This window comes from Mustela putorius, unplaced genomic scaffold, assembly GCF_011764305.1.
Source record: "Mustela putorius furo isolate JIRA1106 unplaced genomic scaffold, ASM1176430v1.1 tig00000228_pilon_pilon_pilon, whole genome shotgun sequence".
Lineage (NCBI taxonomy): Eukaryota > Metazoa > Chordata > Mammalia > Carnivora > Mustelidae > Mustela > Mustela putorius.
Window position 1 is genome coordinate 15,984,785 of NW_025421322.1, and position 20,316 is coordinate 16,005,100.

At 32.5% G+C, this 20,316-nt stretch overlaps 1 protein-coding gene across 1 annotated transcript in view; it reads right to left on the minus strand.

Moving 5' to 3' along the window:
• The window catches only part of CSMD3 (CUB and Sushi multiple domains 3), a 1,237,422-nt gene that overhangs the window by 700,176 nt on the left and 516,930 nt on the right, over window positions 1-20,316 (minus strand). The window contains exons 8-9 of the mRNA XM_004743466.3: window positions 19,440-19,517; window positions 12,403-12,490 (exon numbers count right to left, since the gene is read on the minus strand). Of these exons, the coding sequence (XP_004743523.2) occupies window positions 12,403-12,490; window positions 19,440-19,517 (166 nt within the window). The remainder of the gene's footprint in view (window positions 1-12,402; window positions 12,491-19,439; window positions 19,518-20,316) is intronic.

Sequence of the window (20,316 nt, forward strand, 5' to 3'; positions counted from 1 at the left end):
CTTATTATATATTCTTGATGTACTCAGTCATTTATTGTCAATGTTTGTTTTTAAGTTTAAATTGAGTCTCATACGCATCATATTGTTGGCTCTTGTTTCTTTTGATTTTTTAAAAAATCTGTTCAGCCATTTCTATGACTTATAAGTAGAGAATTTAATGCATTTACATTTATGTAATTATCAATATGTAAGGACTATTGTTATTTTGTTAATTGTTTTCTGGTTGTTTTATAGATCTATTGCTCCTTGTTTTTTATCCCGCTGTCTTTTTTTTATGTTTTGATGTCTTTTGGTAACCACATGCTCTGATTTCTTGATCATGCCCTTTTGTGTAATTACCACAGGATTTCCCTTTATGGTTACCATTAGACTTACATAAAATACCTAAAATTTATAGCACAATATTTTAAACAATAACAATTTCAAATCTCCAATAGATCATAAACTTTACACTTTTACTCCCTTCTTATATGTTAGGTTGATACTGTTACAAAACATGTTTTTAATTATTATTATGTAACTAATAAAAATTATACTAGTGATGCTTATTTTTATTATGTCCACTTTTTAACTTTTAAACTAATGTTTTAAATGAATTATGCACCACTATTACTATATTACAGAATCTATGACCATACATTTAACATTATCGCTGAGATTTTTATTACATTTATATGTATAACTACAACTTCAGCCTTTTTTCCTTAATTTCTCTGATCACATAACCTCATAGTAGGACTTTAATCTCACCATAAAACTAAATGAATTACAGGTAGCAGTTGCTAAAACAGAAATATTCTTGTAAGCACATAATCAATACTTTTATAGTCATTGAGGAAATTATAAGAAAATCCTGGGAGTAAGATATCTTATGGGGCATGCTATGATTTTCCTACCATTTTGTGTGCTAATCTCCAAGGTGAGACTCCTAACATCTGTGTTTTGAAATCCTAAAAGCCTATTTTTCTAATTTGAAGTGTCTATGGAGCATAACAGGCTTTCAAAGGGAAAAATGCTGCCAAAATGATATAGAAACTGCCAACGATTTCTATGCTGAAAAATAAATTAAAAATGTAAATGCCTCTTAAAATGATAACCAAATGTCTGGGAAGGCTCAGCTTCTGGAATACTTACCTTACACAGACTTTCCTTCTGGGGCAAGGCCTTCCCTAACACCTTCCCTTTAAAGAGATGTCACTAGATGGGGACAAGAATTTGCCTTCTCTTCGAGAACAAAAAAAAAAAAAAAAAAAATTGGTTCCAAAATTTGGGTTTTTATTTGGCTTATTAAAACACTAGTATAGCTTAGTAATGGAAACACCAGGGTACATGCTTCTCATCTGGTAATATTAAACCCCTACTATTGTCAAGAAAAGCGGACTAACATGATATAAATCCATTACACTTTTGAATGTGGACCAACCTTCACCTGTCCTCCTAAAATGAGCATTCTAAATATGCAGGTATATTCACTTATATGTCTCACTTAGGTATTTGTAAAGAGATTATTAATAAATGAAACTTCCTGGAAGTGTTCCATGTATCCCCACAAAAATCTTCTAAATAATAGCCTACAACTGTGACATTTCCTTCCTTACCACACAGCTATTTCCTATCATTTTGATAATTTTCTTAAGGTTTTATTTTTAAGTAATTTTTACACTCAATGCATGGCTCAAACTCACAACCCTGAGATCAAGAATTGTACACTCCTCTGACTAAGACAGCCAAGCACTCCTCTTAGTAATATTTTGTACTATGATGTTTTGCATCATCTCTTAAGTTATCAATGACTTCTCCATCTCTAAATTAATTTTATCTCTTCTTATTTACCTCAATTCTTCTGTCATCTTTGTAACTTTTTTTTTTCTTCTTTTTGGCTTTAGTAGCTAAGGAATATCTTGGTTTCTCTGAGTCTAGTCATTCTACCACCAATTTTTCACTCTTTTCTTGAATCCATTTCCTCCTCCCATTCTCTAAAAAATAAGATTTGCTCCTTGTCCCTTCTTCAAAACTCTCCGCCTTTACTGTATATTCTGCTTTGGGAATATCATTACCTCCTGAAAGCTTCAATAATCGTGAATTTCTTTTTTTTAAGTCTTTATTATTTTCATTTTTCAGAGATTAGGATCTTCATTTTTAACTTTTAATAAACTGGACTAGTGTTTCCTCTAAAACAAACATACATTACTACAAGTGAAAGAGTATGGAATTTGGAATTCAATTAAGTTCATTTAAAGCCTTTTATTTTCCCCAAAGATCTGTTTTCTCTTTAATAAAAACAGAATGACATCAAATCATACTGCTATAGCAAAGAACTAGTTATCTAATGTTACAAAATTGTCTGGTAAAGTACTCGGGCTAAAGTAGAGCTCAAGAATGACCCGTTACCTTTCCCCTCCTAATTTTAGTATGATTTTTCAAATGCACTCAGATTTCAAAATCTTTATTCTTTCCCCAAATCCTGCAACCCTTTGATTCTACTTCTTCAATCTCATTAATTGATTTCTTTCAATTCTCATTACCTTTATCTTTCTTTACACCCTAAAAATTTCTCATCTGAGCAACAGCAATAGCTTCCTATTCTACTACAAGATGTATTACACTTAGCTTTCAGGTAAAGATTTTTATTGCATAGCTACTGCTATATTACCCTTGATAAAAAACTTGGATCGCCCAGACATGTGGGTGGCTCAGTCAGTTAAGCATCCTACTCTTGATTTTGGCTCAGGTCATGATGGGTCATGAGATCAAGCTCCATGTTGGAGATTGGGATTCAGACCCCAGCTTGGGGAATGCTTGGGATTCATTTTCTCTCTCTCCCTTCCCTAAACCTCAACATGCTCTCTCTGAAAGAAAAAAAAAATAATTGAATCTCTTCATAGCTCATGGAATTAAGAATACATATAATATCAATTATTACATACAGAAATACCATAGCTTAAAAACACTTTCACAACTATTATTTTTCTGCTCATTAAAATATTATATAGGTTGCGGTACCTGGGTGGCTCAGTCTGTTAAGTCTCAGACTATTGGTTTTGGCTCAGGTCATGGTCTCATGCATAAATTAAAAAATCATTTTAACAAAATATACATGGTATATTCCCATTTTGCTAATGAGTAAACTTGTATGCCAGAAGATTGTGTGCTTAGCTGTAATAAAGTTAGCCCTCAAATTACAAGCTTATGGCTTGTAATTTGGTGCTCTTTTCCTTTTGTTTATACATTTGCATTCTAGCATTTAAGTTCCTTCTTAATACAGTCCAAACCTAACTTTCTGACATTATATTCCAATTCTGCCATATTGTGTTACAGAATGCTAGACGTGCCTCTTACAGAAAATAGATCATTTTAGTTGTATGAAGTGTATTTTTAAAAAGAGATTTTTTTTTAAAAAGCTACTATTCTCTTAAAATAACCAGTTGCTTAAGGCAAACTGTTCTTCCAAATGCCTCTACCCTTTATCAGCTCAGCAATACAGCACATGCTATTCTCTCTTTCTAGAACGTGATCCTGCCAATCTTTCCCTATAAGAATCCTATCCATTCTTCAGATGGATTTTCATCTTCCTTATTTTCTCATAATTTATATCCATGTTCTCTTGGCTCATATAACTTAAATGTATTCACTTGTGGGCTTTCTCATATCACCATACTAGAATTTATTCTATCTCTTGAAGACAGATACCATCTTATAATTTTTTTCATCACCAAGCCAAAATTAGTTTAGATGCTTAAGAGAAGATTGCTGAGTAAACCTGCACTGCAAACTTCCTCTCATATTGTATTTTAAGACTAATGCAACTAAGACTTGTACTGTTGTCCATAAGGGAAGATGTTTCTGGCATCTTTCAGTTTGAAAAGACATATTACCTAGGTCTGAAAACAAAGAGTATGCAAGCATAAATTTGCTATTGTTTCTTGGATCCCAGATTGCCCAGAACAATATTACCACAGTAAAACTAGTTCCTATAAAAAATGTATTTTAAGATATATAAATATGTAGAAGAAATAGTGGTACTAGAATTTTAAAATTACTTCAATTGTGTTATCTAATCTAATAGGATATTTAGAAAAATGTGATTTATAAAAATACTCAACATGGTTAGTGAGTCTAAAAAGAAAATAAGTAACGAAAATCGCAAGACTTAGCATTTATACTGTGCACACTTTCTGAGGAACTTAGCACTTTATCTGTACTTTGTCTACTTTATTTTCATGGTCTCATTACTGGAGGGGAGAAACAAGCTGTTTTTGCAGTATTATGATAAAAACACTAAAAAGAAAAGGTGATGCAAGAAATAGTTACAGGCCACAAATAATTTAAATTGTGGTAATCTTTCATGAAATACAGTTTAAAATACACATATTTAGAAATACATTAAAATATTCCAACTGTAAAATAATCTTTATTGAATAAAATTATTTACAGGTAAGGCAAGTATCTTGGTTTGTGCAATGTGGGAATACTTGATGTATACTAATTCTTAATCTATAAAAATGGGATTTCATGTATTTTATGCCACACATTATTAAATTACATTTTTTGAAAAGTTAAATTATGATAAAATGAATTATTAAAAATGCCTTCTGGTGCCATTATTAATGATCAAAAAAACATAAAATCAAAATTCAATGTCAGATCTGTCAGATTTTCCCATGCTGCATTTGAATAGTTATTCAGATTTAATATTTATAACTTCCATAGCAAAACACTTTTTTTATTGAGTGGATGTGATTTTTATCAAATAAAATTCCATTATTATGATGGAAATGCTATGTGAACTAGACAAAGTGAAACAAGTGATTTGACCTTAATATGAGATTATGCAATATGAGATTATGCAATGAAATAAATTGAGGATAAGAGAAAAAAATAAATAAAACACAAGAAGAGATATCTGAATAAAAAGAAGCTTTTTTGTTTTAAAAATATGGATACCATAAGAGACAGGCAAGAAATTTGGGCTAGGGGAATGAAGGAAAAGTTCTATTAAATCAGTGATAAACCAAACATAAAAAAGGACTTATATGTGATGCAGACGGAACTAGCATTTTCTTTATAAAAGGCTCTTTGTAGAATTATTACTTTCAACTGCATTTCTCCATAGTTAATCCATAAGGAAGTTCTGTTGATTCTATTTCCAAAGATATTCTATGCCCAATACTCTCCATTTCAATTAAAACCTTCCTTGAGAGTTTAAGTTCAAGACCATGAAGTTGGAAGATCCTGAACTCATTTCCTTCCCAGGACACACTGAGTCTACAGCTACGAATGGAACAATTTCCTCCTTAAAAAAAAAAAACAACAAACCTAAAGGCTGACTAAGTGACCACTACACACCATGCAAACAAGAAGAAATCCACATCAAAGGGTACAAGAAGTTGGGAAACAATCTCACAATAAATCCTAGCCCTTGCGCAGCAACACACAATGGGGAAGAAACTCAAAACCCAGAGTTTTTCCCTGAGGATCAAAGAATTTGAACCTTACATCAGGCACCCCATTTTTAACACATGCACTTGGGAGATGAGGCCCGACACAACATCTAACTTTGATAACTATTAGGACTTGGGTCTTGAGACTCTCAAGACTGTAGCAATTTGAGAGGTAGCTCTTAAAGGTCGCAACTGCCCCGATTCACCTGCCCCAAGGCCCAGTTCAGAAGCAGTTACTGGTGACCAGACTTAAAGTGAAAAAGGCTCACTTACTATATTAAAGTATCAGCCTGAGGAACAGGCATCTAATTTAACACATACATCTATCCTCTGGATATATCCTTTGGACAAAGCCTGGCAGGGGCCATCTTCACAGTCTCCTTTTGCTGTGCTCCAGAGCACTAGTATTTCTCAGAAGGGAGCTTTTATAGGTATCTGTCACCCTTACTTTTGTGATTATCATCCAGGGGATACTTCTTAACTGCCTTGCTCTAGAGACTAAGAGAATTTGCATTTCTGGCCCCATGAGACTCTAATGGTGCCACCCAGAAATAAGTTTACAACCCTGTCTGGCACCCCCATATTGTAACTGCTGCCAGGGGACATCTCTACATCATCTGATTCTTACGGTCAGTGGGATTTTCCTCGGTGGGTCCCACAGGACTACAACCAATGGGGAAAGTGTTCCTAAACAGCTACCACAGCAATGCACAGCAAGAGACAACAGAAACAGGTCTTTCTGTGAAGGAGGCCAATTACCTAACCATCACAACTGTGCGCAGAGGGGCTTGCTCTTACTTAAACACACATTTGGGAGCTCACTATAATCCTTTCCAGAAACTTTGGAAGTCATGTGTGATCTTTGTCCTCACCCTCTGCCATGCTACAGGGCACTAGAGTCTCCTGGAGGGGACTTTCACATACATTTAGTGCTCTGTTTTTTATTTTTGGTGTCCAGGTTTTATGGCTACCACCAATGGTACACTCTTTGATTGCCTGGCTCTCTGGTAGCTAAGGTGGAAGGTGGTTTTATTACTGAGTCTATAGGACTTTGGCAATCAGAAAAACATTTCTTGGCAGGTTACCACCCCCAGGCACTGTGCAAACAGTGGAATGAGGCACAACCCCTAGCCTTTCTGTAAAGAACTCTACCTCTTCTGGAGCTATGGTCGGAGGGGAGAGCTTTGGGTTTGGCCCACATCTGCTGGTCTGTGGAACTGATCTCAGGGAACACAGGCTATGGACACCATCTTAATACAAACTCTCAACAAAGTAGGTATAAATGAAGCGTACCTCAACGTAATAAAAGCCTGACAAGCCTGAAACTAATATGACATTCAACAGTCAAAAGTTGAAAGTGTTTCTTCTAGGATCAGGAACAAGACAAGGATGCCCACTCTTGACACTGCTATTTATCATCATATTGTAAATCCCAGGCAGAACAGTTAGGCAAACAAACAAACAAACAAAAAACCATATATATATATATATATATATATATATATATATATACATACATACAAATTGAAAGAAGTAGAACTGTTAGTAGAACAGTAGAACAAATAGAAAGAAGTAGATCTGTTACTATTAGCAGATGGTATAAAATCATATAAAGGAAACCCAAAACACCCCATTAATAAACTGCTAGACTAATAAACAAATTCAGTAATTTTGTAGGATGCACCAATAACAAACTATAAGAAAAAATAGAGAAAACAATTCCATTTACAATTGCATCCAAAAAATAGCTAGAAAAAAATTTAACCAAGGATGTGAAAGACCTGTATATTGAAAACTACCAGACAATGATGAAAGAAAGCAAGGACTATAGAACTGCCCCCATTATTCTTCTGCTTTATGTAATTTGATGATCCAGAGCCATTACCTACCTGAAGTGTCTCTTCATGCTGTTTCAATTTTTTTCAACCTCTGTCACTCCAGTGAAATCACTCTTGTCTATAATCTTCATGCTGACAAATTTAAGACAGTCTTCTCTCCTCTCATTCTGTTTTTCAATAGCATCCAACACTCCTCAACCTCTTTTCAAGAACTTCCTTCTTTTGTTTCACTCCTATTCCTCTCACCACTCATATGCATGATTTGATAGCATCGTGTATTCCATCATATCCCCAAATAGCATCAGTCTTTGGGACTAAGTCATAGATTGTCTCATCTTTCTATAAAGTTTAAATGATGTCATCTATATCATTCTGTTTTAATATTCTTGATAGCATCTACATTCTGATGGTCCTTGACTATCTCTGAATTTCAAATATGTTCAACTACAAACTTAGCATATCTGTGTGGAAAACTTTGTCATTTAAAGTTTAAAATCTCAAAAGTGAACTCATAAATTTCCTCCTCAAAACTCGGGACTTCTAACATAAATGATTTTTTTTTTAATTTTATTTATTTGAGAGAGAGCATGAGTAGAGGAGAGGGGCAGAGGGAGAGGAAGAAGCAGACTCCCTACTGAACAGGAGCCAATGTAGGGCTCAATCCCAGAATTTTGGGATCATGCCTTGAACCAAAGGCAGGTGCTTAACTGACTGAGCCATCCAGGTATCCCCACACTTAATTAAATATTATCATGTACTCCATTCTCATGTTAGTTAAGCCCAGAAAATTAGGGATCACCTTTTATTTTTCTTATTTTCCATAACAAATTGTCATTGGATACTAAAAATTGTGTATCTTTAAAGGATATCCTGAGTTTGTCTAGTTCACTGACATCACCATACCTCATCTTCACCATCTTACTCCTAGACCACTCCAATCATCTTCTAACTAAAACCTCTGTTTTCTTCATTCTCTCTATCAGAAGTATAAAGCATGATATACTGAAAATATAAGATCTACTGAAAATATAAATGAGATCACTTCACTCTCTCACAATTCTTTGTAGTTTCCTATTACATGTAGATGAGTTAAAGTAGCCTGGGAGTGACCATGGTGACCCAGAGAGGTCTTGCTCAGTCTAATAGGAATAGGCATTAATTGGTTCCAGTAGCTATTTCCATGAAGGTACATTAGTTTCTGTTGGCAGATATAACAAGGAAATACAAAAATCTTTGTGAGTGTCTGTGTGCATGTGTGTGTGTGTGTGTGTGTGTGTGTGTGTGTAATCTCCTAATTTTTAAATGTTGGCTCTCAATTTTTTCAAAACACTGTGAGCTTAAAATAAAACATATCTTCAGTCCAGATTAGGCTGAATGGCTGCCAGTTTGCTTCCTCAGCAGAAAAGATCTGGTTTTTCCTTATTTCCTCCACTTCATTTTATGCTTGTCTCCCATTTACATTCTATAATTTAGATGATCTTTATTTTCCTGGAATATCTCATCAGGCTATTCCTCCATGTGCGGCTCTTACTTTCTTATAGTCTAAATACAAAAAATTCTTGTACCAGTGGGACCTTCTTAAAATGTGTGGGTTCCCCCTGACCCTTTTATTCTCTCATACAAAAGGTTGTTTTTTTTCTTATTATATTTTTTGATTTCACAGTACTGTCCTAAATTTGTAATTACAACTGTATGTGACATTTAAACTTTTGCCTTTCCTGCATTAAATTTTCATATGGGAGCCATGCTCTATGTCTACTGGTGTGTGTTTTATTTGTTCCTTGTATAGAACCAGGAACAAAATAATCAATATAAGTAGATAATGAATACATAATGGTCACTGGATTTCTCTTCCTCTCTATATAACATTTTAACCATCCTCTATAATATAGCTCAATGTTAACTTCCTATGACCCTTTCTCATAGCTTCCAAAAATCCCTAGCCCCTCTGTATGTTTGCAACAGGATTTCATCAAGATCAAAAGCTTTTGCACAGCAAAGGAAACAGTTAACAAAATCAAAAGACAACTGACAGAATGGGAGAAGATATTTGCAAACGACATATCAGATAAAGGACTAGTGTCCAGAATCTATAAAGAACTTAGCAAACTCAACACCCAAAGAACGAATAATCCAATCAAGAAATGGGCAGAGGACATGAACAGACATTTCTGCAAAGAAGACATCCAGATGGCCAACAGACACATGAAAAAGTGCTCCATATCACTCGACATTTCACACATTCTTAAATTATGATTATCTTTTAGTCTGTGAGCTTTTTTTTTTTTCTGAAGATTTATTTATTTGAGAGGGAGAGAGAACACACAGGAGGGAGGGGAAGAGGGAGAGAGAGAATGTCAAGCAGACTGCCTGCTGAGTATGGAGCCTGACATGGTGCTGACCCTGAGACCTGAACTAAACTGAAATCAAGACTCCGCACTTAACCATCTGAACCACCCAGGGTCCCCTGACTGTAAGTTTCTTGGTGCCTAACATTCATCATGGTGCTTGAAATATGATTACAAAATAATCTTTTAACAGGATCTATGACACCTGAAGGTAATTTAGCTCACCATATTAAGTCTATTTCCAGTAAAGCCATTTAATTTTGCAAAAAGTGGAACCAAGTAAATAGTCATAATGATTATTCTGTAACTCACATCATACTGTAAAAGCCACTTGCACAAATACTCTAAATACTTTGGAGCATAATGTAATATAGTGAATAAGTGGTCAGATTTTGGAATCAGGAAGTAATAAGTTCAAATTTCAGTTCTATCAAATTATTACCTAGTTAAACAGAGCTTTAGTTTTCTAATTTGTAAAGTGGGCATAGAATAATAAATACCATGTAATATTTTATAATAAATTTTAAAAAGTGTAAAAAACACATAGTACATTGCTTATCACTTTGAAGTCTACAAAATACCACTTTTAATTATTGAAACTGAGAGATTTACTTGATTTTTAATAAAGTCAACTTATTAAGATCAGAGTTTGACTAGATATCAGGTCTTTTAAATATCTCATTAGTGTTTTTCTTCAAACATTTTCATATATATGAATTATGAGGCTGGTTAAATAAAGTTGTATAATTTTTTTTATAAAAATTACAATTGTATTTATGTTGAAAGTATACCATTTTTCTTCCTCTCCCTCTATAGTAAATGTAACTTTGGGTCATCTTGGAAGATCCTTGGCTTCAAAATTTCCATAGGTCTCTATTTTAAGAACTATCTACCCACCCCATCCCCCACAGGATATTCCTTAGTCCTTTATACAAATAATATAAAGGGGTAAAAATTCTAAATGTGTGTTAGGTGGACGTATAATCATTATCAATAATTTTATTAAAAATATATGTATTATGGATACCTTGTAAAACAAACATTTTTGAATGTAAATTATTGGTTAATATTTTACAGCATTTTTATATCTTTTATTTATAAAATGCTACAATAATCAGAGGTCTAAAATTTCAAGGTTTTAAAAAATATTGTTTGCCAGTTATGGAAATTAACACCTACCACATTATACTACATGTATTCTCTTGGTTGTATATTAAAATTAATTTTGAATTAATAACATAAATACTAAAAATGAAGGGGGAGAAACTGGAGTGGGAGATGAACCATGAAAGACTATGGACTCCGGGAAACAAACAGAGGGTTTTAGAAGGGAGAGGGTTTAGGGGATGGGGGCCTAGTGATGTATTAAGGAGGGCACGAATTGCATGGAACACTGGGTATTATACACAAACCATGACTCACGGAACACTACAACAAAAACTAATGATGTAATGTATGGTGACTAACACAACACAATTTAAAAAAATACTAAATACTAATTTTAAGATGGAGATACAACATATTACTTATGTCTACTTCTGAAAAATACTTATAAAATATTTATAGAACATTCCCAGGAAGGTTTCACAAGCAGTACCTCATTTGAAATCACCATTAGATGTGCTAAATTTGATTTACATGTTACAGAACAGAAAACTCAGGCAGACAGTGTAAGGACCTATTTAACCAGAGGCTTCCATTAAGGTTAAACAAGGTCAACAACCTTGTTTTAACCTTTAAACTTTCCCTGCTCCCCTTCCCCCAGGGGACTGACTTAAAAACAAGTCCAGGAAACCAGCCCCAGTTAACAAAGCCCAGACACAAGGGTGGGTCAGGCCAGGTGGAGACATCTGATCAGTGGGGGGTTGCATACTGTCTCCCTAGATACCATAGAGTATGGGCCCTGCCCTTTGGGAGCCTTTTGGGCACCAATTCTAACCAAGGCATAATAGGCTAGGTCAAATGTCTACTATAGGGTAAAGGGTAATTCAATTGGTCACCTAGCATCACTGTGAAGCTTTCTCTGTGTGTTACAATCTCATTGGCCACCTGTGTGTGGCCAGGCCCGACCCCATGGCCTTTTCCCTTAAAAGCTAGTCTGTGAAACAGAGAAGGGTCGCCTCTCTTGTAAAAGGTGCGGCCCGGAACATTCGGTCTGATTCTTGATGCTTGGCACGGAATAAAGCTTTGCTTGACCTTCGCTTTATATCAGTCTTGCTCCTTTAATCACAGACCCATTTTAGGGGGGACCTAACAACAGGATTCAGTTATTTACTTAAGATCAGACAACTATTAAGCAGAATTTGATCTCTAACTCATGTTTTTCAAATCCAAAGCTCATGATTTTTCACTTATTGTATGACAAGAAATTGTGCTTTTTTTTTTAAAGATTTTATTTACTTATTCATGGAAGACACAGAGAGAGAGAGGCAGGGACAGAGGCAGAGGGAGAAACCGGGTCCTTACTGAGCAAGGAGCCCAGTGTGGGACTTGATCCCAAGACCCTGGGATCATGACCTGACCGAAAGGCAGATGCTTAACCAACTGAGCCATCCATGCACACCAAGAAATTGATGGTTTAAACTCCAGAAAAATATCCTAATAAAATTGGTACACTAATCACTTTAAACTAATGATATGTTAATGGTAACAAATAAATAAAATATAGCTGCTATTATTTTAAATCACCCAGTCTTCATCCCCATATTATTGGTTATTTTTAAATTTTAAGTTAAACTTTGACAAAATAATAAAATAAACAATATAAAATATTACCTAAAGTCTGATCCAACTCTCTTCCCATTTTCTGGTTCTCCCGGGTCTGGGCATAGATTGGAAGCTGTTTTAATACCTCCCTCATTTACTGTAACAAAAGAAACAAAAAAGAAAGAATGAAAACATGATTAGAAAATCAAGGAAAATGTTAATTGAAAAATTTACATAAAATATATTCTTACATTTTTTATAATCACTGTTGTTTAAATGTAGAAAGATTAAATGTAGTTTTATAATCCAGTAATAAAGACAACGCATTTTTGCTATTAGTGGACCTGTAAGCTTGATGTTCATCTTCAATGACATACTATTCTGAATATTAACACATTAACAGTTAACACTTTATTTTTAATTACTACCAAATTGTGAAATCTCTGGAAATGCATTCCCAGGGTATCAGTGCCAGAATTTCCATTAATTACTGGCAATAAAGCAGTCACTACCAGCATGACAGTGTCACTTGGGTACCTACTATTTTTAAAGTTCCAATAAAAAAACAAGACCCTATGGGAAAAGTTTAAGATTGTTAGCACTTCCTATTTGACATATAATGAAGCACTGTGCTCTGTCAACTTAAAGTAAGACTATGGTTCCAATTACCAAACATGTCAATGAATTATGATATAATGCTGAAAACCAAAATAATGGCTTTTCCCTCTAGCAATATACATGATTATGTTTTACTTGACATTGTACACATTTCCAGTGGTTTCTCCAGAACACTCCGTTAATGAAAGATTTATTAATATTTTCAATGAATGGATCACAGTGTGTAACTAAATCTTCAAGACAGATATCTTAATGGGAAGAACTTTAAACCTGATAGTTCTGATATAATGAGTGATATTATTTTATAAATTCAGTCTCTTATTGAACTAAAGAGAAGCTGCTATTTTGCTTTTCATCAACTTGTTTTTTGAGAAGAGAACAGGAGCTGAGCGGTAATTTCACAGAGAAAAAAATCTAAATTCTGTAATGTTTCTCAACCTACACTGTGGATCAGAGCCACTTGTAGAACTTTCTTTAAAGAATGAAGATGAGTATTTTACCTCTAGATATACTAATACAATTAACTCTAGGGCAGGACACTGGGCATCAGTTCTGTGTTTAGTTTGTTTAGCTGTAACTCTTAAGGTGATTCTAAGGCAAAGTCAATGCTGAGTACTGCTGGATGCCTGCATCATTTAGTTCAGATTGATAAATATATTCAAACTGATTTATCAGACACGTATCGGATAATGTCCCAACAGTCATAATTCTGGTAAAATCATATTTTCAATTATATATGAAATTTTGCATTTGTGCCCTTTATTCTATAAAAATCACTTTTCTAAATATCTCCAGCCAATATCCTTATTGACAACTGTATTCCATATAGAACAAAAAATCTGCAAAATTATGATACTTTTCTTTTTCTTGCTCTGCTGACTAGTTTCATTCCTCTTTACCTCTCTGGGTTGCTTTTTGTTTGTTTTCTTTTTTTGGTGTTTTTGTTTTTGCTTTGCCCATTCTCTTTCTTTTGACCACTCTTTTACTTGTTAGTGGACAAATGCAAAGACCTACAGTTCTCCATATCTTATATTTCCCTATGGCTTGAAGAAATCACCTCTTTGCTAACAAGTTCCAATATATTGTTCTGTCATTTTCTCCAAGATCCTTTCTCGCTCCTACAATGATCTACTACTAGGTAATCCCACCAAATTTCCCATTGTTATCTCATGTTCATGCTTAGACCCAATGTAATCATTGATGTTTTTGTGCACTCCATTATTATTCACCTCTAATCCATCTTGAGGGGAACTAAAATTCTTCCAAAACCATTTTTTTTATTACTGTACAACTATCCTATGATTTGAGACTTTTACTACATCAGCTGTATTTCTCACTCGTCCACAATCCAAATCCAATGTGTTTCTCATTGTTCTGTAGTTTTACTAGTAAGCCATGATCACCCCTGCTTTATTTGTACTTCCTTCTTGTCTCCATGTTTGCCTTTTCTTCCTCCTTAGGTTTCAAAATTCTAACTAATTTTCAAGACTCAGTCCAAATCTCACTTTTTCCAAAATACAACCTCTAATTTTACCATATTATTCTAATTTCACATAGCACATAACATGGAAAATTTTGTTTAGTTTTAAAATTCTTTATGATATTATAAATTAGTAGTTTCACATTATTTAGTCATATATACAAAAAGAGTATATACTTGATAAAGGTAAGAGAAAAACATAATTATTTTTATATACTCACAATGCCTAGGTAGGGCATAAAATTTCTCAGTTAATATACCCTAGTCATTTGATTATCAATAGCTGGTATGAATCAAGTACTTTCAAAGGGAAACACTGTCTTTCCTATTTTAAAATGTCTTCTGAACATGTTGTAGTTTATGTTGTTTAAATGGGATTTTTTGATAAGAAATAGAGATAAAGAAAAAAGTGGCATGACTTGAGCTTACCTACTTTATTTTACTACAATGTATATAAAACAGATTATAGGTATATAAAAGTGATCTGTGGATACATTATTAGAAAATGAAAATAATAAAAAATCAATTTTTCCCCATTTCATAATCATTATTACCTCAAAAAGTTAGCCTGGGGTGAATATGAATTTTGACAATAGCTTATGCTTAACACGATACTATGTGTCAGGAACTATTCTACATCCTTTACACAACCAACTTCATAACAATCTAAAAGTTGCTACTATTATTATACACTTCCCACAGCTAAGGAAACTTAAGGCATGAAGAGATTAAAAATGTTTCCACAGCCGTACTGTTAGTTAGTGTCTTAATATAGGTTTAAACCTTGGCAGTCTGACTCAAAAAATTCTACTCTTAAACCCTAAGCCCACTATCTTGTCCAGAAAGCTCAGCAAGGCAAAATGACATCACAAATTACAATTGAACACTCTTTACCAAATGTTTTATCTTAAAATGCAGAGCATATCTATAATTTTTAGTCTTTAATTAATTCTAGTCCTTATGCTTTTAATTATTAAATTATTTTTTGTCTGTCTGGAATTGTCCTTTAAACCACTGTTTTTGGGTATCTGCAATAGGGAAAGCCTTTCCAATTAAAAATGTAAATATAAGGGGACAGCTGTTACATGATACAGGTATTTAATATTCTTTGAAAATATATACAACTTAAAAAATAAAGAACAAAGTGTGTAATATCTTGTTTTTCTGAAATATCAATATTTCATAACTGTCTATAGCTAGCAAAACCAAGATATTCGAATGAAGTTAGTAGTATTCATTCAGTAGTTGCTTTCACTACTTATGATGGTTAAGCAATTGGACAGATTTATCAATTTTACTTCTTTGAAGTTGAATAGTAATTTCCAAAGTGGTAAAAATATGAGTGTTCTTTAAATGTTTAATTACATGGACTGCCTACAGCCTCTTGAAAAGAGCAAGACTATGGGGAATACTGTTTTTGCTCTGCTCTCTGAAGATACTATGTCCATTATCATCATTAATGAAACATGAGTTCTTTGCCCCACACAAAAGGGGATAAGAGAGGGGGAGATACAGGATTTAAAAAAAAACAAAAAACAAAAAACAAATGAACTGTAATTTCTTATAACACTGAAGTTACGGGCTTAAGGGTTTATATGGGTTTATAAATATGCTACAGGAACCTTCATTAATTTACCATATTATTACATGGTCTAGCATGAAAACATAAACTTAGTCAACATAAAGATATACGTATATGTCAAGAAATATTCATCTTTTACATGTATCAACTCATTTAATCTTCACAACAATCTTAAGTGTAGTTTATAATCAAGTTTTCTGAGATTTCTGATTGTATATGGCACATAATTTACTCCAAAAATAAAAACAAGTAGATTCTGGAAAGAAGTCTCCTCCACATTACCTCAGCCAGTTGGTTACATTGCCACCTTTCTTAGACTCTTTTATATTAGTTTTAAAATTTTTATTCCACATTATGAAATACAGTGTTTTGGATCTTGTTCCAAACTCAAATATCATGGATGTTAACAGAGTGTTATTTTATACCATATATTCTACAAAGAATTACCTCTTAATTCACTTAGCTTCCCAATAAAATGTTGGTTCTTTACCATCTGAGACTTTATTTTATTCCCTCTTTTACCTTCTTGCTCTAGCATGGTGTTTCTTTGGAGAAGTAGCTCAAATAGAAATCATAGAATGGATGAATAACATGAAATGAATGAAAGCATGGATTTGAAGATAAAATAAAATTGAAAAAAAATGTATGGGAAACTCAGTTTCTTCATAATTCTACCTTAGTAGTCTAGAAGACCCTGGTAGAAAAGTTGGTAAGACTACTAGTTCACTAAGTTCAACATTTTAAAATATCCTTAAAAATGTTTTAATATTTAAAACTTAAAATCTATATTTTTCCCTTTATTGACAAATCTACACTTTTTGATGAAAAACAGGGATGAATAGAGGCTTTTGGAGGTCAGGTATCAAAGCTGGAAAAAGAATCTAAATTAGCATTTAAACAACCAAATGCTGCCCACAAACACTGCTGCAGCTTCCTGAATCTCTAATTAATTTGTTTCCTAGTTAAACTTTAAAGGTGCTACTGTGGGAAGACATGCTTTGGCAACTTGTATAGTTCATGTCCTCCTCACTTATGCTCACTTCTGGCAGTTCCAGTAACAGAATCGACTGCATTTTTTTAAAAATACAAGGTATTTTTCGTTGTGGTGGTTTTTTCATTTGAAAGGTTGATATAAGAATTATATCCTTTTAAAATTATTTGGCCCTGTATTGAATAAATGATATTAGAGAGAGGAAGACTCAAATGCTTACTTGTTAATAGATAAATAATAATGTTAAAAATAAAATAATATAATCCTTTTCTATAAACAACCATAGGGAATGTACTTTTGAAATGATGAACTATCTGATAAAAATGTAGTGAAATGAAATTTTTATATAGTGCTGGTTTGTTATTTTGTGACTGTAAGAAATTGTTATTTTGTGACTTTAAGAGACATAATTTGTTTCTATTTGTGATTATTTATATTAAAAATAAAAATAAAAAAGCATAAGAATAGTTTTTATCTTTTACATAAGATATGATAGGTAAATGTATATTAAGTTTTTAAATTATGAAATAAATTAAGATTTTTCCTTCATGTTTAAATTTTTTTGCTTCATTAACTTTTCTCCTGACAATTTTAAATCAAATATTCTTTAAATAAAATATTTTAAAAGAATTAGGTTTTTTGTGTAACAGGTACACTGTCACATCCAAATTTCTTTCTTGCTTACCTCCCTAACTCTTATGTAAGAGCAATGAAAATGATAAATATGTCCACTAAGGCACTATACCAAATATAGACAATCACATGAATTCTAATGCCTTGATAAATCTTAGCCCATTTTAGTATAAATAGCCTGAATTTCCCAGGACATCTGAAAACTCAAAGCAGGTAGGCTATAAAATAACATTTATATAGCCAAAATGAGCGAAAGGGCGAACCAGCATAGTTTGCAATTCTACTTAGAGTTCCAAAATAGACACAGTGGCTAGATAAAATATTAGAAAAAAAGGTAGTCAACCTAATATTTAAGTTTGCAAAGACAGCTTTTATCTTGTATTGACATGCTGAAATTTGGTTATGTCAGGATATTCGTCTGACAAAATATAAACAAAATTATTTATATTTTCTTTTATAGGAAGAATTTCCTTCCAAAATGTATCAAAAAATTTATATATGAGAAATTTACTATAACACTATTTTTCCTAAACACAGATATGTTTTTAACACCCAAAATGTAATAAAAATCATAATCATATAGCTAAGTACTTTGAAATGAACTGTTTAGTGCTTTGTAAAAGGTAACCTAATTTGATAAATGATTTCTTACTGATATCTGCGACTTTTAGCTCAGTATTTGCAAATTTAACAAAATGTAAAATCATATTTTAAAATTACGATACTTTAAAATGTTTGATAATATACAGGCTCTGAGTTTTTTTGACAGTTGATGTAATTGCTCAGTTTCTGACATTTACCATTATATATATAAGTCAATAAACATGAAGATAATATCCTTTTCCAATATAACCATAATGAATAATCTTTGTTAAAGAAAGAACTGTAAACTCATTTCATCAGATTATTTGGAATTGGATAATGCTAAAAATATATTCCTGTTAAAAATAACATACACTTATTATTATTCATAATAATCTTGTCATCAGTATATCATTTTAGCAGTCAGATGTTGTGACATTAATGGTTCCTTTCCAAATGTATTATATATACATATAATGAGAAATAAGGTAGAAAATTCCTACAAACTTCTATTGATTTATAATACATAAATGGCATAGCTCTCCTAAAAAATTTACTGTATGTTTGTTTACAATAGTAAATATGAATGTGCTAATTCATTGATTCTTAATTTGAGATTCGAGGATGAACTTCAGATGATATATAAAACCCTGAATATTAAGCAAAATTGTGTACTGGGGCAGCACATAAATATGTGTATTTCAGGCCATTTTGTGATTTTCAAGAGAAAACAAAAATTAATTCTATAGTTAACTAATTAATTTATAAAACACTTGACTTAAAGGGCATGAATAAGTTAATTCAAACAGAATATTAATTTTTTCTTAAATAAAAAATTGCTATAAAAAGAAACTTTTCCTTAGCAAAATAATTATGTTGAACAAAAATTCCTGTAAGAAATTACCCATTTAAGAAATTTCATTTTTTTGTATTCTCACATCCTAGAATTACAAAACAAGAATGCTATCCAACATGCTAGCTCAATGAGAGTTTTTCCATCTGAAACAGTCTCAGCTTGGAAGTTTACCACATTAATCCGATAACTCAATATACATTTAAATACAAGAAAATATTTAATAGTAATCATGCATGTTATATAGATATTAATGCAGTTAATTTGGTAAATACACGAACATTTTTATAAAACACACACAAACAACACAGACACCACAAACTTCACTCTTGCACTAGAGAAAGTAACAAAAAAGGAGTACACTCACAGATAGAAAACTTGTTGCTGTTGTCTTTCCCTGGAAACAATTTAAATCCTCTAGATTTAAAATCTATGGCCTTTTTCACTAGTTAAGAAAACAAACAAAAACATGTATCAGGATATACAATTTTAAAATAAAATTCAAGTTAACAAATTTTGTTAGCATTGAATTATGCAAGTTAAAAGAAACTGCTTTCTTAAGACTGATGTAGGGTACCCAGAAGAAAATAAAAAAGAAAATGCAGCAATATAATCACTAAGTAGTAAAATACCAAGCAGTAGTGAAGGATTTTAAAAGTTCTATAGGGAGAACCCTGCATATATGTGTGGATATGTTTTTAAATATTATGCAAGTTTTTATATGAGAGCAAAACATTAACACTTTATATAACTTGAATTCATCAAATTTTATGGAAAAATTAAAGTGTAAAATTAAAAATACTGAATGGGAAGAATTTAATGAACAAGATTCTTAAACTAATATATTTTTTAGGTAATTTAGCCTAAGTGAAATATTAGGACACACTTAAGAAAATGGTATTGGAGAAATTTCAGATACATTTTAGTATTTCTGCCAATAACTCTTTCCTTTCAAAGTCATGGCTTTTGACATCATGGTCTATAAAGTTTATAAAAGTGAATTACAACTCTTTGGGTTTCATCTAAAATAACTTGCTATTGCTTTTGATATTATGATATTGATAGCAAATATAAGAAGCTGGTCTATTTCACGGTACACTGTATTAAAATAGATATGACTCGATTTACCTAAAATATAAATATAGATTCACTGAAGTAACTGAAATATTGTTCAGGTATTTTAGATGAAAGAAAATAAGTATTTTTTTTTATAAAAATTGCTGGATTAGCTAGAGTTGCTATGT